The sequence below is a fragment of the Toxotes jaculatrix genome, chromosome 13 (genome assembly GCF_017976425.1).
Source record: "Toxotes jaculatrix isolate fToxJac2 chromosome 13, fToxJac2.pri, whole genome shotgun sequence".
NCBI lineage: Eukaryota > Metazoa > Chordata > Actinopteri > Toxotidae > Toxotes > Toxotes jaculatrix.
The window spans coordinates 12,657,255-12,682,832 of record NC_054406.1 but is presented as its reverse complement, the minus strand read 5'-3'; the positions used below and the strand labels follow the sequence as shown (position 1 = coordinate 12,682,832).

The 25,578-nt window shown below is 41.2% G+C and overlaps 1 protein-coding gene across 1 annotated transcript in view; it reads right to left on the bottom strand.

Annotated features, from left to right (window-relative positions):
* Positions 1-23,831, bottom strand: part of rapgef5a (Rap guanine nucleotide exchange factor (GEF) 5a) — a 43,598-nt gene extending 19,767 nt beyond the window's left edge. The window contains exons 1-9 of the mRNA XM_041052890.1: positions 23,489-23,831; positions 16,607-16,657; positions 14,502-14,608; positions 13,835-13,956; positions 12,543-12,720; positions 6,332-6,413; positions 6,152-6,200; positions 5,976-6,049; positions 2,491-2,682 (exon numbers count right to left, since the gene is read on the bottom strand). Coding sequence (XP_040908824.1) covers positions 2,491-2,682; positions 5,976-6,049; positions 6,152-6,200; positions 6,332-6,413; positions 12,543-12,720; positions 13,835-13,956; positions 14,502-14,608; positions 16,607-16,657; positions 23,489-23,632 — 999 coding nt within the window. The 5' untranslated portion in view covers positions 23,633-23,831. The remainder of the gene's footprint in view (positions 1-2,490; positions 2,683-5,975; positions 6,050-6,151; positions 6,201-6,331; positions 6,414-12,542; positions 12,721-13,834; positions 13,957-14,501; positions 14,609-16,606; positions 16,658-23,488) is intronic.
* Between the last annotated feature and the right edge of the window lie 1,747 nt (positions 23,832-25,578).

Here is a 25,578-nt window from a genome sequence, read left to right as displayed (position 1 = left end):
GTCTGTTTGTCCTTTTTTCTTTTTCTCTCTCTCTCTCTCACACACACACACTCAATATGACATTGTTCAGAGGAAAGGTGGGCCTCATGGAAAGCCTAAAGGAAGCACTCTCTGTTCCCTTCCTGTTCCTGTGTGTGTAGAAGTGTGTGTGTGTGTGTGTGTGTGTGTGTCTGTGTGTTGGTGTCTGTACTGATAGTGACCAAGCCATATCAGTGTTGTGATAGCTCTGAGCCTGATTCCTGGAAATAATGGATAAGAATATGAAAATACAATGCTTTTAGGTCAGCTGCACACACACACACACACACACACACACGTGCAACTATACATGCATAAACAAACACACATAGTGTAATTTCTAACTATATTAGAACGTAACATGATGCTAAAAAATCCAAGCTGTGTGTATGTGTGTGTCATCATGCACGCTGTGACTTTGTATAATCCCTTGTGCGGGTTGACCTCTGGTAAACTCTGATGGCTGAATCAAATAAGGAAAAGAATCAAATGACAAATGCAAGTCTGGAGTGTCTAGAAGGCAGAGATGCACTCTATGCACATATGAGTTATATCACTATGGAAACTGCCCACACTGGTTTGTCAGCACTTGTCAGTGCTCCTGGAAAAAAAAGGAAACTAAAAGAAAAAATAATCACCATGACAACCCAGTAAAAAGAGAGTGGTTTCTGCTACATGATGCAGTCTAAGATGGACAATGAGCTGAAATAAACTGAAAAGCATGCACAGTTTCAGAAAAGATCATAGATCTATATGTGTGCATGAGCTACTGATGCTTCTATCAAAAAAAAAAAAAACAAAAGAAAAGAAAAGAAGCTTGATTTAATGTTAGGTCCTATTTTGTTTGACCTGAGAAATATCACACTTCCTGTTTACTTTAACCCAAGCAACAGAGTGGACATGTGAGTGCAGTCTGAGGGACCTTTGAACAACCTGGGCGTTTCATCATTACCCTTTTAACACTATTTCATCAACATTGTTCACAGTGTTTCCCACAAATCTGTCTTTAAGTAGATTTTAAGTAAAAGAAGGCATTGTTTCCTCACTCTGTGTCACATCAATCATTTTTATCTTGTTGTGCCAGGCCTCTTTAAAGCTCGATTATTTCTATATATAAACCAAAGAAAACCAAATTTCTAATGTGTAATTTTATACACATTAACCCACAAGCCAGCCAACAGATTTATGTTTGGAAACATCATGCTCTTAATTTAAGGTATTTGAAGAATCATCAAAAAAAAAAAAGTTTTGGTGCTGTATGCCTCTGTAAGAATAATTTGCTGATGTTGCAAGTGCTTTTTTAAAAAGGCGAAATAAAGAACATGAATAAATTGAGATGTTTATGCATTAACTATAATTATTTAGGAATAAATAAAATGTAAATTCACTGATCAAAAAGCTTAGAAAAATATATATATATAGAGAGAGAGATTTTAGTCAAGCTAAAAGTGAGCTACATGTTTCCCTATAAATTGTGTAGGTAGGAGTCTAGTTTCTCTCTCGGCTGCATCCCTGCTTTAACAACACTGCACTGATATTTCTCTGTAGTTTCATATAGTTCTAATTGCATGTAAGGATTGGAAGTAAAATCATATGCACACTGGAAAATCCCCAAGGCTGGGCTTAAGTCAAACTCACCAAGCTGATGAGATATGCGATAGACTTCACAAGCACACGCATTGTGATGTAGGGTGAAATCAGACTGCGTTTGCTTCATTTCCTGCCCTCAGGTGTACTGTAGAGCGGGATTATACAGTACAACGCTTCGCTAACACCCTGCTCATTATGTGCACACACTGACTCAGCCTGCCACAGCGCCAGCAGTGCATGAACATACACACAAAAGCTTCCACACATGATTATAAGCTCTAGCCAGCAGATTCGCACACACAAGTGCACACAGACACACAAACAGTACTTGACAGACTGTAAAAAGAGTATGAGATCACATTGCACTAAGCCATTATTAACAACCACATTAGACAAGCAAGAGAACTGGTAGCTGTTTAATCTAAAGTGATCTGAACGAAGCAAAGATCTGTACGTCTGCATCAATAAGTGTAGCCTGCGTGTCTGTCTGTGTGGGTGCATGCGTGTCAGCGTGCAGATGTGCCCTCATGTACTCATGTAGAAGATGCACAAAAGTGAGCAGGCATGCTATAAAAGTGTGTATAAGTGTGTCAGTCCTTTAGATGGACAGCAGCACAAACCGAGATGAGAATTTACTCACAAGACCCCAGAGACCAAGCTGTGTGTAACTCAGACCTGAAGTGTGCGTGCGCTTAAAAGTGACGACAATAATGACAACATTTACCACATGATGACGTCCATTACTCTCTACTCATGCAAACCATAGAGCCACAACTCACCTGGCAGATTACATTCACATAACAACAGCATGTGTCACATCCCTGCTGTATGATATTAATGACATTTTAAAACATCAGTTTCACTGTCACACTCTCTACTCACAGGCTGGTTCCTGTCAGGCAGCCGGTAGTTGTGGTTCTGCAGCAGCCGACAGCCGTCCTTGGCCAGCCGCTGAACGGCCTCCAGCCCCAGCCGGCTGGTCAGATCTTCACGGCCGCATACAGTCCCCATCCCTCCGCCTCCGCCTCCGCCACCACTGCCGCCGCCGTCCCGTAACGCACACACCCCGCCCAGCTGCAACACAGGAGGCATGAAGACGTATCTCAAGCCACAGTCCCAAGACATGGTGGAAACACTCAAAGTCTGCTTGTGGAATGGAGGTCAACAAAGTTCAGTGATCTTGTCCACAGGAGAGTGAAATCAGTGTGGGCATAATCCAGAAGCATGCAATGACAAGTTTTCAGTTGCCCCTTTATGTCCATGTGAGGAGAATGAGGAGAAATGGTAATCCAGGGTCTATCCTGTTCCCTCTCCAATTCTTGTTCTCTCTTATTCTCTCTATTACAGTCTGTAATTCCCTTTATCTGTTGCACTTCTCTCTTTGTCTCAGTCTGACTGCTCTGTGTCAGAGGATCTGGCAGAGAAAGAGTGAGTGTGTGTGATTAGTAGTATGAGTGGGCGGGAGTGTGTGCCTGTGTGGGAAGAGAGTGTGTGTGTTTGGGGGGTGTGTGTCTGTCTCCTCCCCTCTATTGTCGGGACATCGAAATGCGTTAACCATCTTAGTAGCCCAACTGAAGTAGATAAAAGTGCATAAAAATGAATATATACCAGTGATAACTTTAAAAAAAAAAGAGACGCACAAAGGAGCAGACACTAAGACCTAAAGACACACAGAGAAAGCGAAGAGAAACAGCAAGAGACAGAGACTATATTTCATTAAAAGAGCTGCGGGACACTGGAGAAACTAATGGCTCTGTCCTCGGACAGGCTTGACGACAGAAAACATGACTGTGTGTGTGTGTGTGCACACTCCCTTGGGTGCTGCCAGTATGATGGTTATCACCAGTGGCGGGTAGCCTGGTCTGTTTATTTTCCTTGGAAGAGAGAGAGAGAGAGGGGTATTTCATTTGGCTGAGAGCTGAGTAACCCTTCCTGTGAGCTCAACTATCCCACGGTGCCATGCTCTAGGGTAGAGGGTAACACACACACACGCATGCACGCAGAACACGATGGCATACTCCCATGCTTCATTTTGTTTACCCCCCCCCCCAGTGACGGCTCTTATCTGGTGGAATAGCCACGTACACACAGAAGCAGACATTATATCAGAGAAATAGTCCCATGTCCCTTGTTGCTTCCTGTTAACCTGTTCTCAGCTTCCTGTCCTACACACAGAAGATAAACCTGTGTGTGTGGGCTGTGTGTGTTTGTATTGTGTGGCTGTCTCCGTCTATCTCCTTCTCTCTCCCAGTGTATCCTTATTTTGTCTTTTGTCTTTGGTGCTTGAGATCCATGAGAAGCTAAAACTTTCAGTGAGCTAATGGATAACTGAAACTAAATCAGACTCCAGTCTAGTTCATCTGCTGTGGAGCTGAATTAGCAGAACATCTGTGTTGTTTTTGAAGCCATAAAAAAAACGGTCTACTCTGTACATCAACGACCACTAAGGAAAGTATGTAGGTAGCAGGTGAATGTGTGTGGTTTATCGCCCTCCTTCTCGATATGCAAACTACACTCATGTAACCACCACAATCTACATTTCCCACAAGGATCGCAGGATCAGTCCAACAAACAGTGTGCACTGAATCCAGCTGTGTTGCGAAGCTCGTGTAGCAACTTCCACAACCTTCATGTCCTGAGCACCTCACTCTGGGGCATATGTGGCTTTTTTCTCTGCTCTGCCATCTTTACACACTTGCGTCTATATTTGCCAGAATAGCCTGTCTCTAAAGCATGAAATTCACTTGTAAATATACAGAAATTATTATATTTAGTGGCAATTAAATTAATTTAGTCTTAACACATATACAGCAGTTTGTAGTTGGTGAGAAAAAAAGAGAAATAAGGGAGGGAGGGAGGGAATGATACTCTAGGCTGTTAAACCTCCTTCTCGTGCTGTCTCAAATTCACACCATAGTTGTTCTCATCTACCATTTTTGTTGTTGTTGTTGTTGTTGTCAAACAACAGAACTAGTATGAAATTTGATCTTGGCTCATGAACAACCTACGATGTTAATTAGCAGTCTTTACCAAGCTGCTGAGCTGCAGATAAAAATCAACATTTTATGGTCGCGATAAAGTCAAAAAATTAAAAAACAAATAAGGGCTTACTGACAACAGCTGTGCAATGAGATCGCCTATACTGACATTTAAAAGGAGCCATCATAAAGAAAGAGGCGACGAAAGGTTGTCATATTAAAGTGCAGCCACAAGGTCTGTTACCACATCTAAATACTTTTAACATGTCTGCAGCTCATAAAACACACAACAAATGTTGAGAAAATGACTCAAAACAATATTATAAATGTCTTTAAAGAACAGCTGGTCCTGTGACAGTGGCAGAGCGCAACACGAATGCAATCGAGCCGAATCTGGTGGACATACAGCGTCACAAAATGAGAACTGGAGTTGGAAACAAACAAAAAAAAAGAAACAGCAAACAGCAAGCCTTCATTTTTTAAAGACTTTTCTCTCATCATTGACTTTTTCTTGTAAAAATATTTCAGTTTCACCACTTCAGGGCTCTGAAATTATTCAACTACAATATGAAAGGGGAAAAAAAAATCACTCTTCAGTCACACTCTGAAAGTAATAGAGAAATGCAACCTGTGACGGGAGGTCGGAAGAAGCCACTTCTTTGAATTAAGGGGTCACGAACCAAAAACATGTGAACCACTGATCTAAAGTGCTGTATGTGTAACTGTGTTTAAAAGATGCTCTTTTTTTCTGCCCGCCTGCTCTCTCTTAATCTCTCTGGTGTAATCAGAGGATGAATAATTGATGGAGAAAAAGAGGTTTCCACTGTACAGCGATGGGACCAGAGAGCAAGCAGGCGTCCCTCTGCACTCTGTTCTGACCCCATTTTCTGTCTTCAGCCACCTCATGGAGGCACACACACGAACACACACACGACACATACATCTTGCACTCAGTGACCTTTAAAAGAGAGCAAGGAAGTCAGAACAAGCCATTTACTGTGTCATCATTTATGTCCAAAGCTGATCTGTGGTTGTATTTCAGTATGGCCAGTACTGGTCATATTCAGCTTGGTCCCAGCTCTAACAACTCTAACACTCTGTGTGTATTTCAGCATCACTTCAAAGGTGTACCACACCTCTACAAAGCTGCTGTTGGTTAGAAATAAAAATAACTCTGCATTTGACCTTTACTTTTTGTTCGTGCTGGGTATGAAGAGAGGTGATCCAAATCTTCCTGCCATAACAGCTACAGACAAGACTACGTTACACTTGGTATTACACCAAAACTATAAGCTTTATATGTGTGAGTGTAGGAGGGTGTGAAAAGTATGTGTTTCTGTGTGTGTGTGTGTGTGTGTGTGTGTGTGTGTGTGTGTGTGTGTATATTACCGGGCTGCTCTCCTCACTGGGCGTGCGAGGCTCCTGTTGGCTCGTCTCCGTCGTCTCAGAGTCCTGCTCTGATACTACAACCAGTCGTCAAACAGAATCGAGTTAAACTCACAGTTCTTCGCTGTCATTATGTAACATTGTCTTTGTGCACACATTCTTGCCAAATGTATACTTACAAGCTTTGCGAGTCTTTCGGGCGAGAGCAGCCGCCAACTCACTTTGTACCTGTTGGAGAAAAAGTGGATGGTATCATTACAAAACATAACAACCAAAAATATATATACATGATAAAGTAAAACAACCGGTTCTCATGCAACCATATTTGCCAATTCTCAGATTCACATGCACACACTGACCGTAGATGTGAGCCTCTCGAGAGCTTTCATCTGGAGAATCTCACTGCAAATGTCCCTGTTGCCTTCAGAATCCTCCTCTGACCTTGGAGACACACACACAAACACAGGGACACACATACATACTAAGCTTTATTTGCAAATAACAAGTGCATAATTCTGACCTAAAACTGTGTACAGAAAATAAGTTTCATGAAGAGCTCTGGTCCTCTCTACACTGCCCCCTGGTTTGCCAAGAGAAGCCTTACAGTCTACAAACACATTTGCTTTTGAGCTGGATGTGTAGTATGTGTAGTACACAGTATTATATCCATATTAAATCCAAACAGGAGGGATTTAGCAGTGGTTTCCCAATGTTTGCTCACTGGTTCCTCCAGTAAGGCAAATCTGACTGCTAACATGAATTTAACATGGACTATGCAAGTGTAGATAGAACTAGACCATTTTTGTTGAATCCTGCGCCAAAACATCTTAATTATACCAAATTAATTATGCCAAATTGGCATTAGTCAAATTAATCAACCTTATATTAACTCTATCCACCTGGGCCATTTATCAAGCCACAAACGACAAACACTGTCTGGCTCCAGTGTCTCAAGCTGTGAAGATTTGTTGCGTTCTTCTAATTTAATTTATTCTAAAAGTGAATAGTTTGGGGTTTTGGATTGTTGGTCATACGAAATAAACAAATTAAAGACGTCACTTTGGGTTTGTAACAAGTTTTTTTCTGACATATATTCTTTGAAAAAAAATATAGGTTTATTGATAGAGAAAGTAATCTTGATTTGCAGCTGTAAACATGATTAACATACAGAAAATGACTATATATATGTGAATATCTTGTATTTTTTGGTTGCGCGTCTGTTTTTTTTTCTTCCCATCGGTCTTTCTAACTCTTCACTGCACTCGTGTCTTTGTATTGAGCATCTCTCAGAGCTCAACTGCTCTCTTTCATGTGGTTTCATTTAAAATAGCTCCCAGACACACCCATCTATTGATGTTAGTGAGACTGTGTGTGTGTGTGCCGATGTGGAGGCTGTGTGCACATGTGTTCTGAATGTATACAGACGTGTTACCCGTGTCGAGGATTTTTTTTCAAGCCAGAATGCATCTGTCAATGCATACGTGTATGTATATGTATTTGTGTGTGTGTGCGTGTGTGTGTGTGTGTGCTGTATAAACAGGTGGTTGTTTTGGGGTAAACTCAGCTTTATTCCCACAGCAATAATACAAGGTTGCAGAGTTTGTCTTCAACAGCAGCAGACTGCACCCGAGGGCCCCTCATCTAATATGTTCTCTTACAAAACCACTGTTTGGATTGGTCTCTCCCACACACTGACTCACTGCCCCCCCCCCCCCCCGCCGCCATACAGAACAAACACACACACATTCTATCTCTCCCTCCCTGTCTCGAGCATGCGCGCACACACGGACCAATTTGCATATAATTTGGATGTTATCAACAGATCCCAGTGGCACTTGTAATAGTTGCAGAGGAAAGAAGATGTGCCCCTGTATGTGAGCGTGTATGTGTGTGTGTGTACGTGAGCGTGTGTCTGCATGTGTGTGTGCGTACGCACTATAATCTGATAAAGGAATGATAGATGGCGAAGCGGGAGAGATGGTGATAACATATAGCCCTCAGCCTGACACTTCAGCTATTGGCTCTGACAGAGACAGAGAGAGAGACGGAGGCAGGTAGACCAACAGATGCCTTAAAGAAGTGTGAAAATACCATATTTTTACTGTCTCAATAAAACAGTTTGGTGGTTGTGCTCTCCTTTCAGTATTTATGGTGAAACTGACTTGCCTCCCCGTTCTATTAAAATAACATGACTGATGCTCAAAACTTGTGGGACAGGGACACTGGGGATTTTGGTAATGCTTTTTGTTTTTCAACAAAAGTAAGAGTCCATTAGTGGATCATGAAGACTACAAAGTCTATTCTGAGTCATCATGCTAAATTTATTCTTCTCAGAGTCATTAAGTTTTTGGGTTTTTTTTTTTTAGCCAGTATTCATTTGGTAATTTGGTGACTCATCATGAGCCTGAATGTACCAGAGCTGGAAGAGAGGCACAGTAGGAGGTGTGTCACCAATCATTAAGCAGCGCGGAGCAGTATTGATAGAGGATTAGTGTGATTGGTGCTGGCACCACCTCCCTTTTCAGACGTCGAAGACAAATGCCACAAGGTATAGTCATGCTCTGTGATGTTTCGTGACTTACCAGAATAGATCCTGATCCAAAAACCTTCCCAATTCTTATTGTGAACATGTCAACCAATTTTTCACCTTAGAAATTCATCCACATAATTTTGTCTGCCTACTGCATAAGAACATGTGGTTGTGATCTGAATGCTGCCAAACTAATACGGAATTAAAAGCTTGTGCCACAGTGTTGACAGTGCGATTTGTGGAGGTGGAGGAGGATGCAAAAAAAAAAAAAGATTTGGTTGTACTCTCAAGCCAAAATGTTCCTGTAGCACTCTGCCGAGTCTGTTTGGCTTTTTGTACTTTTCTTTTTAACTACACAGGACAATAGATCATCTAGGACCAGAGCGCCATGCAAAGCAAGCGTCTTTTCTCCTCCCAAGCTACGGTGTCATATTTTAGCTCCTGGCAACTCTGCTCCTCACAGCACAATGATATGCAAAGAGCACTGTATTTCAAAGGAAGGAAAACTGGCAACTGTTGTTGAATAATGCTACCTCCAGCTACACCAAACAATAAAGTATATATACAGATGATGTAATGTGTTTAGTATACAGTAAAATGTGGGAACAAAAAGAGGGACATCAGAGAGTACACAGAGCATGTGCATTAAGTTGTTGTATTTTTAGATTTTCCTCAGTTTTCTACCACTGTTAAACAGTAAAGCATTATCAAAGTAATTATATAATCTCTTGTTATGCAGGCAGTGGACAAAATACTGTACATACATAATACTGTAATATACAGTAATGGTCCTGCCAGAAGATTTGTCTTTGTTGCTCTGTAGTTAAGGCTGCTGTTTCACATTACAAGGTAAAAATGCCTAATATTCAGTTTAAATCATGGCCCCACAAAGCCTAAAGCGTGTTTGTTGCAGGGCTATTTGTTTTGGATTACTGAGTACAGATACCAGTGCGTACAGTTTAGCCCTCTAGATGTGGTGGTATTCATATCTAAACATTAACTTGTCTATGATCAGTTTAAACGTGACATGACATGAAACAATTGTGGTCATATCTTCTCATGGTTAAACTTTAATGTCTGCTCCTTGCACAGCTCTTCCAAAAAGCATGATATGTGCAAGTTTTGCCTTCATGGTTATGTGAGGCAAAGTGGAGGAGAAAGAATCAGACTCTCTTGCCAATAAAGCTCATTAGCTCATTAAAGGGAAAGCAAACTGAATTCAGATGGAGACAGAGAGCGAGGAAGAGTGACGTGTTTTTTTTTTTTTTTGTAAAACATTAATAGTTGACTCACTCAGGTAAATTAACAACTGCCCGAGTACACTTTCTGAATTCATTCAAGGTGTTGTGATGCATGAAGCTGAAGTATGAAACCATCTTGAAACAATGAGACTCTTATTTAATGTATTTCCAAAAATCAACATTCTTTTCCTGCCAAGCACTGCAATGCACGACGAACAATCTAATCTAATAAATTTCAATAACCACTCCGTGCCTGGTAGCTAATATTATTGTTCAGACGCGCAAACCCCTGTGAGACACACTGGCAGTGTTTACAGGAACTGAACGACACAAACTAAAAAACAACTTCGACGCATGAGACAGCATGATACAGAGGTAACCCATTTAATTAGTAACATGTCGTTCATTCAACTTCACTAAAGCAGCAATCACAAGAAGGGAGTTTAATAATTAGGTAATGTTGCTCTATTACACGTATTAAGTTATCAGTATCAGTTTAATGCTGGCCTCATTAGATTAACCTGCGGGAAGAAATGGGGAGCCATAATTCATGGGGAGCGTGAGCATCGGTTACATCTTGCTGCATTTAAAATCTTGGTGCAGCACCTTCTAACATAAAGTACTTCTGTAATTACAAACTTGGTAACGCAGGCTGAGAATGTCTGATGCATGCACTGGCACTATAAAGATAAGTCCAGGATACAAAAACCTGCTCCTATCAGATAAGGTATCTGCTGATTGGATTTCATTAAATATTGTAATAGCTCAAATATAAGATAAGAAGTAATCTGATCAGAACAGATACACCATATTTGGCATATTTTAGAAAGTACTGATTTGGATTATTTTATTTACGTTGCTACATTTTATTAGCCTAGCTATTATTTGATATCATTTTTTACAAATTTACAAATTGATGGATTTTATTTAAATTCCTGCTCTTTATGAGCCTGCTGGTAATTCTGGCTCATTTTTACAGTTAAAAAAAAGAATCAACATTAATGGATCCCTGTGTTAGGTAAAGCATCACTGAGTCTCTTGGAGGCAGGCGGTGGAGTTATATCAGGTGTTTTCCCTCACAGCTACAACTATTCTCCTTTACGCCAACGAGAGCGAGAAAATGGCAACGAGACACAGGAAGGGAGGGCGTGAGACAGAGAGAGACAGAGACTGAGAGGATGCCTGCAGAGCAAAGGCACGACAGTCGAGGAGAGACACAGACAGCAGCAGGGTCAAAGTGGCAGACAGAGTGAGAATGTTGAATACAAAATCTTATCTGTGTCTCATCTGCAAAAGTAAAGCAGCTGCACTTTTGCAGATGTAGTTTAAAGCAAAAACCTACAAAACATTTGGGTCAATACAGTTTACGTATAAATTACATCTATATGAATTTGTAGGATGGCAGGTATATATACATCCCTTCATATGAGACAAACACTACGTGATAAATGTACGCAGACCCCTTTGTCATGTAAATTCTGTTATGTTTTTTTTTTTTCAGGATGACTGGTAAAACCAACCTTGGATTTAAAAAAAAAAAAAAAAAAAAAAAGTCCTCTACTAAAATCTGTTTGAAATGTGCTAACACAAGCTTGCTGGCTAAAATGCCAATGACCCCCATCTCTTCCACCTATTCCTCTGCACCCTGGCATCCCGTAGAAGCACTGTGAGTTCCTCTGAGTGTGCACGTCATCCACTATAATGTATATAAAGTAACTGATAGAGACCAAAGAAGTATGTGCATTATGATACATGAGATATATATTAGTATGTATGACATTCAATTCCCTTGCTGTCGTGCTCTCCCTGGTGTCTGTAAATACACCCTTTGAAGTTGACACACAGATGAATGTGTCGACGTGTGCTCTTGTTCCTTCACTCTCCATATATACTCTATTTTTCGTTACCTCGCCGCCGCCACCGCCCCCACCCGTCTCACACTCTCTCTTTTCCTCTGAGTGACAGATTGAGTTCAGTAGCAGCCTCAGCAGGAATCCCACACACAAGAGCACCAAAGCAGGGAACTGGAACTCTGGCTGACACCACCCTACATGTGTATGTGTGTTAAGTGTGTGCAAGCGTGTTTCAGAGCCCATCTTGTGCATATAAGCGATCCCATCATATGTAGGTTTTTGTGTATGAGTGTATTTCTTCTGTGGATGTGGAGGTGTGCGAGCCTGCACATGAATGTCTCTCTCACATAAGCAGATTGAGGATTTAAAACACTGAATAGAGATTAGCTTTCTCACTGAGATTTGAAGAAGACATTGGTGTGTGTCTGTGTGTGTGTGTGTGTATGAGAATGTTGCAAGGACAGGAATATACTTGCAGGAGTGCCAAACACTTCGCCCAAATCAAACTTAGTTGCTCTTCACAGTAAATCATCAGACAGATAGATTACCTCAATCACAAATCCAAACTGGAAGCCTGTCACTTCAACTCTGATATTTTACCACAGCAATGAGCTTCCACTTCAGGTCAGTGGAGATCATCCCGCACATCACAACTGAGTCAGATTCACCATCAACTATGAACAAATTTCTGCAACAAACAGCAGAGGCTTTTCTGTCAAAACTAACTGTATAACCATTTGATGTAAACAGTGACTTCCTTGACATAAGTTCTCTGACTGAAATCTAAGTTTTGTTTAACTCAAACTAATTATGTGTTCTTTACTTTAATTGAACTTTTTTGAAAAAGCAGCAGCCCTACTGCCCATCCATCCACTCATCCATCCACCCATCCATCCATCCATCCATCTCATCATAACTAACTAATCCGATTTTTTTGGACACTTACGGGCTGTTGGCCCCGCCTCCAGAGCGAAACTGGACATACGGGGCGAGTTGTAGGAGGAGCCTGACAGCCTCTGGCCACTCCCCCTCATTGGAGCGAAACTCACAGGAGGCGGAGTCACACTCCTCAAAGCTGAACTGGTAGTAAGAGTTTGAGTCGGAAAACACCACCCGCTGGTCCACTGGAGGAAGAAAAGACGAACATATAAACAAACACACCAAAATAAAATGCAACAAGAACTAGCTTACTCTATCTTACTCTGTATCAGACACTATGTAAATTTTCTTATCCTGCATCATAATCAGTAAGTGACAGTCAGAATAAGAAACAGAATTTAAAAAAAAGCAAAGGATGTCTGTATTGTATTGTTGGTAGTTGGGATGAACAGACTTAATGTACGATTGATTATTCCTGATTCACAATGAATAGGCACAGTGTAAATATTGCACTGCAATTGACCAAACCAATGAAGAATGTGGCATTTTTTAATTTCAGAATTGAAAATCATTAATGGGAGTCAATACCTGGAAGTAAATGGGAGTTGTTACAATAAACGCTGACAAAAAGAAGCTATTTAAAGTGAATATTTATAGTTTATACTGAGCACTTCTTAGTTCTAGAGAAAGAGCAGAGACAACAGTGGCCACAAAAACACCTGGATGAAGTCTTTGTATCAGTTATTTTGGATTAGGCAGACCAATGAACTGCATCTGAGCAGTTTTAAAGAAACCACCTTTGAATATTACAAAGATGAGCGCTGTAACAGTTTCCTTTTTTTCCATCTGCTCCTCTGAATAGAGAAGCATGTATCATATGTAGGCACTGTCAGTGTTCTCATATTAAAATTAATAAATTAAGTTTCTCAGGAGGATTAGCATGTCGTGAAATCTTGTTAACATGGTCTCTGGTAAATAATGAATGAGGATGTTTAGGGCAGAATAATTTCTGAGATGGTTTGAGGAGGGTTTGGATACACTGTGCACTGAAGCCCACTCTCAGTGCATTCTTACCGTGTGGAAAGTTGATCTCTGAAAGGTAACGTCAATATCTTTACTAGACAAGATCTCAAATAAAATCAGGTTCATGTGCTGAGGAGGTGAACGAGGCAGAGAATTCATCTCTCTGTTCAGCTGGCAACTACCTGGTGAACAGGTTCACCGCTTGTCTCTTCAGAAATGTGTTGGTTTTTTGCTGATGTCGCTGCAAGGTGACTATAAATTTTGAAGCAGAGTCCAACCCTGGGGCATATTTGTGTGACTGTGTGTACGTGAGTGCGTGTGTGGTTGCGCTTTTACCAGACAGCAGGACTCCCAGCTCCAGCAGCACCTGCCAGACACGCACAGCAGTGGTCCGACAGCGCACGTACACACACTGTTCGCACAGCCACTGCACCAGCTCCACGCCCACATAGCTACGCCTGTTAAAATACACACACACACACACAAATTCTCAACATTTTCAAATTCAGTCACACAGTGTTATGATCCACATGCACACACACGCACACTTCTTCCCCTGGCACAAAGCTTGTCTTTTTTATTTAATCAATATCCATTGATTATTCATTAGTTCTCTGTAAGCCTTTTCCTCTGAAACACTGAATATTTTCCGTCTGCTTTCCCTCAGGATAAACTACTTGTGTATGTGTGTGTGGGTGTATGTGCAATGGCAGTTAAGAGCATCTATTTTTATTTTTGTCCAGATGTTCACATGGGTTTTGCATGCATCTGTACGTACGGTACAGTGTGTGCGCTGGGAGAGCACATGTATTCCTGGACCATCTTGTGCTCGGCTATATAATGTCTACGTCACACTTTGTCCGTGTTACTGCATAAACAGCTTGAGCAGCCAATCAGGAAGGGGCTCAACAATGACTGGTGAGTTGTGTGTATATGCTTCACCGGACACATCGATTCAGCCCGGCACACACAGCCAGACACACAAACACAGAGACAAGTGTACCGTATGATTCTGGCCAGGTGTATCTTGTCTTTAGCTGGGTATGGTCCATGAGAGAGAAAGGCATTCCTCACAGCCCGACCAGCACATGGAAAACTCTGGGAACAAGACTGACACACACACACACAAGGAAACACATCAAAATTAATCTTTAGCCTGAACACACAAAAAAAAGAATCCATACAACTATAATGACAAAAATCTTATCTCAATATTGTTTGAGATATGAATATAAGACTGCAGAGAGCTAGTGTGGCTACATGCGACTGTCATTGACCGACTCACAAGGACAGCTCGATTTCTCTCCCCCTGAGGAATGAAACATTGACTGTGTCTACATGCTCTGCAATAATCCTGCTATTGACCCTGTCGTAAATAAGACCGGATTTCAATTAAGCTGTTTACATGGGCTGCTTGTTGTGTTCCATTCATATTCCGCTTTACACGGTACAAAGCAGAGTCCACTTAATGACTGATGAGACTCCATTCACATTACGTTTTGACCATCAACAGGACTACGGAACGTCTCAGAGAGTGTGTCCCCATTTTGTTTGAATCTCACAGCTGACACAATAAGCATACATGCAGGTGGTTTTATGCTATTCCTAATCAACATTTTGTGTCATAATTTGCCAAAAAAAATGCAGAAATGTGCCAGTAAAAATCAAGAATACTGTTAGGTGATAGAAACATAAATGTAAGGTTTCAAATTATTTAAAATAAAAATGAGCTTTCCAAATGTTTTAGGAAGAAGGAAATCCATTCAACATGTTTCTTTACTAGAAAAACTCAACAAAGTACATGAAGGCGCGTTAAGGTAGTGGTCAGTTATTATCCTAACCAGAATACTGTTGTCTATGTGCACTGCAATTTTTGACAGGCACACAATTTTAATTCCACCTGTGCGTCTGGAGCTCAAAGGAGGTTTCAGACCACAAAGCAGAATTACTGATCCTTTGTGGAGCAGCAAGATGAAGCCATCAATGACCTTCAAACAGAGAGCCTGGATTCAATCCGGCTCTCACAACCAGCCCTCAGACTTCATATCGAGCCTTGACAGGCATTTTCTTCAGTTATGGATGTTTGTTGTTGCTAATAAAACAAAATTACTTGACAGACAATTGGATGAGACTTTGAATAAACAACGACAAATGATTTACAGCCCTACATCAGCTGAAACGTGTTTTGCTTCAAATTTTCAAGCTGTCCTAAAAAGTTCTGCAAAATGTCACGTCAAGTTTTATGTATTGAAACAGGTTTCTGAATAAATCTGTCATGCAGTTGCAGAATCATGTTTGATTTTGAAGTAGTTGATAAAGTTCAAGAGAAAAGAGGTGGAAAATTACCACTAACTCTCATTGTCACCAACATTTAAACCGATCTCCATTCTTTATTAATTGGTCAGGTTTTCAGAGTGTGGGTTCGGTCAGTTATTAGTAAATAATTTTTAAGACTATTCTCATGGAACAAACACTGAAGTTGGGGGATTTAAACTGGCTTAGCAAGAATCAAGTTTAAAGCTCTTTTTATGTAAGCAGGCACCTCCCCCTCATGGGCCAGGAGTATTTACCAGCGTCATACTGCTCTGGGTACCACATCACTGTTAGGTATACCCATGTCTGCTGAGGAAAGAAATGTTGAAACACAACTAACAGAAAATATGACAGTGCTCAGGGACAAAAAAACCAAGCAGACACAAAGATTTTATTTGGCATAAGGATAACAGCATGGGCACAAAAATATACAGCATGTAAGCTTCATATGTTGATTTCTTTTCTTTCATTTTTTTTCAAGTTTTTTTTTTTTCAGTTAATGTTTTCAGTGTTGAAAGAAAATTATGGTCATGTGAGATATTTAAGCCCTGAGGCAGTTTTTGGAGTGCAGTACAGTATATGAAGTATTTGCCAAACTGCAGCATAGTTCTGCATAACAAATTAAGGCCTCTATATCTGTGTAGGCGGTGAAACTAACTTGGAAAAAGTCCAAGGTAATATCACCACTGATATCACCTGTATTGAGGTTAAACAAACACACTTTCGTCTCACAGCAAAACTAAAGGGATGACATCACCTCTGTGTCTGTGTGTGTGTGTGTACATATTTCCTTACCTTGTGTACTGTAGGTCCAGTGCTCGGTCCAGGGATAGTGTCAGGTGATTGCTGTTGAAACAAAATACACACAAGCCGTCAGAGCCAACACACAATGAAACACACACACAGTAAATACACTGAACAAACAAGACTGAAATGAGAAAGACCAGTTTTACCATTCCAAAACCATTAGTCAGGTTTTGTTTAAACCAACTCGGATAACAACCACTGCTCATTCACACTTTGCTCATTCACACCTTGTGGTTTTATTTAGTGCTTTTATGTGCAGTAATTTACGTTACTCTGATGTGCTTTCGCAAAAGTCAAAGAATGTGGCTAATCATTTTTATGATCAAGAAAAAAGTGTAAAGAGTGTGATGATTATCTGACCTAAATGGTTTAACACAGAACACATACTCACAGAAGCACATTTCAATAGGAGGCCAGTGCCAAATGACACATTAATAAAACAATAAAAAATACTTTTGTCGGCCCCAAAGTGCTATGACATTAATCATTCCAACAGGAAAACTGTCACGACATTAAAGTGAGACCATGATAAATCTCTTCATGGTTACTACCATCATGCCATCATGTTGCAGCCTTTGCCCTGGGTGGATCCACTTTACCTCGACTTCCCCTATCAGGAAATAAGCTCTTAAGCTTTATGGATTATTGTGGTGCCAGAGGAGCTAGATGACAGTGTTGACACTGTGGTGACACACTCATCATAAAACAGATTGAAAATGATAGTAAGTGCTAGATGTGAAGCGGAAATGGCATTACATGGAGACATCTGTTTTAGTATTTCAATGCAGTGTAATACAGTGCATTGGCTGCTCTGAACTTAGATCTCACTAGACAGGTTTTATGACTCCCTGTGGTTTATCAAACAGTATTTGATGAAGAAAAACGTACATACATAGAGGACCATGTATTGGTCTTATAAGATTTCCACTGCTAATACACTGTATGGCCAGTATTCACTCTTGCAACATTAATTTTGTACAGACTTTAGAAACAGCTTTAAGAAATAGCTTCATCTGTTACCTTCGAACCACCACAGGGAAACTTTACAGTGCCTATAAAAGTATTTACCTCCCTGAAACGCTTTCATGTTTTGTTTTACGACACTAAATCCCTGTGGTTTGAACTGAGGCATCTTGACACTGATTAACAGGAAAAAAACTCTGATGTTAAATGAAAACATCTCTACAAATGTATCTAAATTAAAAACAAATCTAAAGCACAAATTTACTATTTGCATTAATACTTCACTCCTTTTAAACTAACACATGTAAATGGTACAGCCAAGTCATCACGTGTGTGTAATCAAGATATATCAACTGATTTTAGGTTAAATGGGTTTTAGGTTAAATGCCTAACATAATACATAATACTCCAAGGGGGTGAATATAGTTTGTAGTTTTTATAAGCAGTTCTCTGTATTCGTACTCAGTCTCAACACCACAGCATCATTGCCAGGTATTAAGAGTGAGGATACTGCTATCTGCTTTGAAGACACCATAGTAGTGCAGTTTGGATAAAAATCCAAACTGTAGAGTCGTATTAGGATGACGATCACCTCGTCAAAGTACATTAAAAACCGACAGATGAGAACCTCCTGCAATAGCAGTGCAACTGGCCCGTGAGCTCAGCCGGTGAAGCTGGATCACTGACAGTTGTGGGTTTGATTCCCTCTGGAAACCTTCACAGAAATCTGAGCCCGCGCTAGCAACCACCACGGCCCTTCGCCTCTCGCCTGCTGACGATTACAACCCACCAGATGATGACGAATAGGGAGACACAGCGAGATCAAATGATGGAGCAAATGAAAAGCACCTAAGCAACTATGGAAGATGGATGTAGATGAAGAAATATAAATGAGTTAGGAACCGAGAGAAGAAAAGAAGAGAGGGAGGCCGAGCAATTCACAACAGTCTATGAATATATGAAAGGCGATGTGATGAGGTGGTGAGAGACATCATTTTAATTGTAATTGTGAAGACAAAGACAGAGAAGGAGAGAGATGCTCGGCTGTGGCTTTGAGTTGCAAGAAAGTGAAATAGAGGGATGATTAGAGAGATACAGAGCAGAGTGTGTGATCCTCATTAGAGTGATGATACTGTCTGGGATGTCACACACACACACGCACACACACATGCAAGAGAGCTTACGCAATAGCACACACGCCTTACTCAAAACGAGTGACTATCACAGCCCACCTACTCTTCATTAAAGGAACAGCTCAACATTTAGGAAATGTGCTTTTCACCAAGAATTAGAGAAGATGATGAAAACCACTCTCGTATGAAACCAATCATTAGTTGTAGCCCTAATACTGACCACAGAGAACGTTGGAGCTGACAGAAATTCCAAAAGCAGTTTTTCCCCATACACAATCAAACATTTTCAGGAGCAGTCTCTGCCTGTGGAAAACACCCACTCAGTCTATACGTACTCCTAGATATCAGTAAAGACGAGACTTTTCTCTGTGTTTGTGTGTGAAGACATGCAGTGTTTGGACTGGGGGTTAAGTAGAGCACACCAGCCAGTGGAGCACACAGACTAAATAGTTTCTGACTCGTTGTATCTCTGTCTCGCTCCCTCTTCTTCTCTTTTCTCTCGGCCACTGTATCTTATCTCTCCATCTCTTTGTCTCCCTGTCTGGTGTGCACAGATCTCTGGAGGGCTCTTTGTTTCTCCACCATCATCTCTTCTCGCAAACACAGTCCAGACACACTAGCACTGGAGGTGCTTCATTCATGCTGTATCACACGACGAGAGAGATGTCCGCTGGCCACGTCCCTGTGAGTCCCACAGCACGCACTCCATCCATCCATCCACCATTCTCCATCACATCGTGTACAGCCCCTTGCTGTCAGTGCACCAGAGGCCAGAAGAGAGTGATAGAAGAGAGGGAAAGAGAAGAGGAGGAACGAGAGCTATAAAGAGAGAGCACATGCCGACACGCTTATCTGTGTGATGACTTCAAAGTGTGTATACAGAGAGAGAGAGGAGGAGAGAGCGAGGCCATTATCTGCAAGAAATGGATTACTCTCAGATTAGATTGCTGAGCACAGTGAAGAGCTGTAGCACGGTATGCTTGGCAAGCCCCCTCACACACTCACTCACACACACGCTTCACATTCACACTAAGCTTCCTGTTCACTCCTCGACAGATCCGTCATACTAGGTCGTCAAAATGGAGACATCAAAGCAGCTACAGCTCTTTGGACACAAACACAAACAGGCAAACGCACACAGAGCGAAGCAGTTAAGAAACCCACCTGTCAACTCACGCCTATCTGCCAGCACACATGACCTTTGGCTTCCCAACACCTACGATCAGCGTCTATGTTTACTGATACCACACTAATTTCAGGAATTATCTAGTCATCCAGCTTCTTGGTATTTGGACTGTTGATAGTTAAAAAAAAAGACATGCAGTGTTTGGACAGGCTTCTCTACATAGCATCTTTCTGGTCTTGATAATAATGAGGATCGTTTTAGGTTGCTGAAGTTTTATGGGCATAAATGTCCCAATGTATTCCATTTGTATCCCCAAAAAGGGAAACAAATGTACCTTTGAATTGGGTGCTCAATTTCAAAAATCAAATCAGTTCAAACGTGGAAAAAGGTGGCACATCAACAAAGGGAAAAAAAAAAAGCCCATCGAGCTTCATATTTCGTTTCAGACACAGCATATTCATGGTATATTCCACATGTATGTTTGCCTTGTGTATGTTTTTTGCTTTGCTCCGTCGTTCTCTCTCACATATTGTCAGCAGTTATTAATTCTGTGCATTATGGTATATATTTTCGAAGCGTATACCAGAAAGTATAAAATATACACTAAAGTTGTGAATAAAGTTCAGTGGTAAAATCAGCGTATTTCTTACTGTGCTAATCCTTTCAAAGCTCTTAGTCAAATGCAGTGGTTGTAGTCGTAGCGTGTGTAAATTTTTATGGGCAGTGAGTCTGAATATGTTTGAGTCTCTCTACAGCCCTCACTTGCCTTTTCATCTTTTTTATCACAATGTAAAATGCAGCCATGGATGTGAAATACTGCTGGCAGACATTAAAACACATCACAAGCCACTGTTTTGCTGCATGTATAATGCAGAAATTAAACCATATTCGGAGGAATACCATCAACTTTCCTCTAAGACCATGACAGTAAAGTCTGAAAGCTTACATTACGATTGTAACAATCTCATTTTAAAGCCTAAAAGATGTGTTTTGAGCAGCAAACTGAACATTTACATGCAGTGTGTTTGGGTCAAGTCTCTACACTTATTAACCTCTGCAATTATTATAACAATAAATTTTACATGAAGACATCATGGGCCATTAAGAAACACTGTTATGTTAACTGTGTTCTGATTACTGTTGGCAATATTATCTTTGAAGAAAATTTCATGTCTCTCGCTGATGCACACACTAGGTCTTCCTCTGTTTTGGTATCAGCAACAAAATCCAACCAAAACTAACAGTCCACAGTGAAACCGGTTGCAGAAAACTGGCATGAGGGTCACAATTGCAAAAAACATAACAACATAAAATAAATACTACCCGTAATACCCGTTTTCCTCTGACAGCATGTTAAAAAAAAAGCAACTCGTAATGCCCTCTGCACAAATGTGCTGCCAAGTGACTTTGTTAGACCAATAAGTGGATCTCAAATCTGACACCTGACTGAGCTGTAGTTGACTCTCGAGACGAGGACAGAAGAAAACCATCCAGGCTTTCCTTGTTGTCCCTTCTGTACAACGCACCCTTTCAAATGTTGTAAAAGTTGGAAACTAATTCAAGTGCTCTTCTAAACAAATCTCTCCGCTCCTGTCATATTGCGGCCAATCAAGGACTAATAATTGAATACCAGAGCAAGTCACAGCAGAGAATAATGTAAGACAGGATTCACCAAGGTGAGGCTGCTATAACCAAAGGCGACACATGGCTCTGGGCAATGCAACAATTCCTATTTATTTCATAAGCTGTCGGCAATCATTAAAGAAGCGTGAGGTAATGTGAGAAACTGCTTATGTCAGACGTTTTGCATTTTTACAGGATTGAAGTTGCTGCAAGAGTCAGAGAAAGCAGAAGGGATGTGTGCAGGAAGAGCGCTAACAGATGCTGTTTCAGTGCAGTGATTCGAGATCAAGTCAGTATTTGTTTTTCAGCGACAGTGTTTTAGTGCATGTTGAGTCTCTGGTACTTCCTTGCTAACATCTTTTTGGAAAATGTATCTGTGAAAAAACGCTTGTGTATGTGTGTGTGTGTCAGTGTGTGTGCACCAGGTGAAGCATAGCCAACTGCCAGTGTCTAGAGAAAACCAGTCTGCACAGAACAGCCATACCTTTACACTACTTACCCATGCCTCATCACACTCACCCACACAAGAACACATGCTCTAAATTAGGTGAAGAGAGGAGAATGAAAACTTTTTTTATTAATTTGTCAGTATCCCCTTCTTCGCTTCCTTTAAGCTCAATCACAGGCAATGAGCAAAAACAAAGGAGACATAACACACACAAAAAAAATGGGACACAGTCTGCTTTCTTAAACATGATCCAGCTCCTGATGTGACCATTTTGACGCAGCTGTAATACTCGCTAGAAACATAATCCAATCACTCATCACTCTCTATGGCTTCACCACAATATTTTTGTGTGGACTGTCCTATTTATATATTTTCTTTTGAAATGAGTTGTAGGATTTTCTTTCCCTGCCGTGTTTCCATGGAAGGATTTAACTCATATCACAGTGTTCAGACAGGTGACAGGAATACAAAGTGACCTCAATCTGCAGGTCATTAAACATTGCTTGAAGTAACACGATGCAACATGACATAAACTGTTCATCTCCTTGTTCCAAAGTGGCTTTACACTACAAATGCTGCATATTTTTAGTACATTTGGCAGCAGCCGGACTGGAAGTCTTGGCACTCTGTCTGTGATCCCCACAGAGGGAATCGGGGACACGTTCTGTCCTGGCTGCCACCGATGATGAAGATGAGCGGAGCTGACACTCCTATTTGGCTTGTCAGGTGTGTTTGTTCCACATCAGGGCACACTGAGTCACACACATTTACTGCTTAGTTGACCAATCACCATGGAAAAGAACCAGAAAACCCATGAGATAGATTTCTACAAATTTGCCCCATTAGGATTGGGAATGTTGCAATATGAGACATGAGAGAGATTTTCATATTTACTACAGAGCAGAGCTGTTATATTTAGTCAATCAACAATGAATTAAAAAGGAACAATTTTTCTAATTGATTTATCATTCCAGTAATTTAGCAGGCAAAATCATCAGTTCCCAAATGTGACGATTTGCTGCTTTTCTGTTTTATATCATTTTAAATAACAAATGACTATGACTATTGGCAGGAAAAAAACAAGGCATCTGAAGAGCTTAGGATGCACATTTTCCTAATATTTTTTTATCAATTAATTGAAAAGTGACAGACAAATCCAAAAAAATAATCGTTCATTCTGTAGATGCACAAATATTTTGTGTATTATTACAGATTGTGTGTGTTACTAGGTGTATGTAAATAGATGCGTGTGTAACCTGTGTGTTGGGGGGTGGTGTTGCCTTGACTACCGGAGTGTGAAGGTATGGTGTCCAACAGCAGTTCTTGTTATTATGGATGTAGTATGCGCACACACACACACACACACACACACACACATACACACGCACGCACAGCCTCTGCGACAGTAATGCTTGTAACATAATGGAAACACCTGAGTCGTGACGGGGTTACGAAACAGCCTCAGAGCGGTGTCGCGAAAAACTGATGGCTGAAAAGATAAAACCGTTGCTAAGGTTCATCAGACATCAAACACGGAAGGACGGACAGTCAGTCAGCGGTCGGTCCGATATACTCACGCTCTTCTTCCGCAGGTGCAGCCCGTGCTTGAGTAGCCCCGGCAGATCCCGGATTTTGTGTTTGAGCTGAGCCTGGTCCCGTGCGCTCCGGTTCCACCGCAAGCCCGCGAGCAAGCCGTCCTCTGCGGGCTCCGAGTCCTCCATGGTTCTTCTCCTTCTCCCGTCTGTCCTCGAGCTGCCGCCTGCCTCCGCTCCCGGTGTCTACTGTATCCTCACAAGGCGCACCGCCGCCCGCGCCCGTTCGCCATTTCCCCCCGCCTCGCGCTCACACTCAGCGACCTGCATCTGCAACCAAACCGCGCGCTGCGTTAACGACCTACTCAATGTATTCCGCAGCACGCGACGCTGCTGCTCCACCCAATGGCTCGCGCGACCTACTCCTCAATACTACCAGGTTGATGTGTGTGTATGCGTGTGGGTCACAGGTGCATAGAAACATTGCATCACTTCCATCTTTCATTCTCTGACCAGTCTGACAAAGGAATGGCGCGAGGTACATTTAAAACCACCAAATTTTCTGTGCTGTACCGGTGCAGCAAACATGACGGTGTCAGGTTAATGTTTACATTCGCCACAAGTTGTGAATTTAATACAATACTAAGGATAATAGTCTATGGGGGAAGGGAGGAAAGAGACAGGCAGGAGGCACTCGGTACGGCTACGTCACCACATTACCTGGCTCAAATTTCCATAGGTAAACAAAGAGCAGTCACAGTGTGTGTGCGTGTGTGTGTTGGGGGGGGGGTACATTTTAGAAACCTATTTTTCCAATTCCAAGCTGTGTTTTGTCCTGGCATTGTGTGCCAATGCTGTGGAGCCAGGAACTTATACGTTCCAGTTGCACCTGAGGCAGGAGGCAGGTGAGCTGAAACATGAGAGGGTCTTCAACCCTGCCAGGCTGGGGGTTGTTGGAGATGAGACACAGTGTCAATCTCCTGTGGTTCCCACTCTCTAAAAATTGTCTTAATACGAGGAGTCATCATTTTAAAATCTTCCTCTGTGTGTTTGCGTAACAGGTTGGTGATGGTGTAGGTTTGAACAAACTCCAGTGTGTTCCTTTTCATGTGGAGTCCAACAATAAATTGGCCAGCCAATATTAGCTTCTTAGAAATACAAGAACATGGTGCTATTACATAGTTTGTCCACCAGAGAGCACTGACAATTTTTATTTTTGAACTGTAAAATGTCACAATGCACATTACAGAGGTAAAACAAGGGCAGAGGTCGGCACAGTATTTACCGCTCTGGACCTCCTTGTGGTTCTGTAAGAAACGACGCCAGCTTAGCTACAGTGCCAAAAGCAGTAGATCACTATCATAATAAATATCTTTTTGTGTGTGTAGTTCTGTCAGGGCAACTTGTTTTTGTACAGTTCTGAAAATTCAGAAGCACAAATAATTAGCGTTTCATCCATCTTTCACTCAAGCAGTGATCAGCATCAAGTGACTGTACTCACAAATGTCAGGACAGTTCAGGTCATAGTTCAACAACTTTGAACTTTTGGTACACGCCCGGCCCACCACACGCACTGCTGACATCCAAGCACAGTCATTGCATCATATCACATTACGCAGCTGTTTTTCTGCAATCGTGAGTATACCACTAGTCACAATTTTTTCCTCATTGGTAATATTTTTTTATATGCTGTGTTAAAAAACAAACATGAACATCACCAACAGATTATTTATTTATGCATTTTCAAGTATCAAAGACAGATTTTCCATCACATTTTGATGAACAACAAAACCTTTCTCATTTTGAATCTGAATCCGACAAAAAAAAAGAAGATGTGCGCAACTCTGTCACTACAATACAAAGGACTAAATTCTGTGGCACTTTTTTTTAGTTGCAGCGCAAAAATGAAAACCATTCTTTTTCATTCTGTTCCATCTTTGCGGCTTTATGAGCGGCCAAGAAGTCATGAGATGAGAAGAAATCCAGTCTGTGTCTTGAAAACAGGGCACAGCCCCACTTAGGAAGTTGGTAAAAATGCATTAAATTTGATTAAAGAATTCAAATGAGTATGATATGAAAGAGAATTAATTTGAATTTGGTAGCTCCAAGAAGATCTGAGCGTGATACTCTAGATG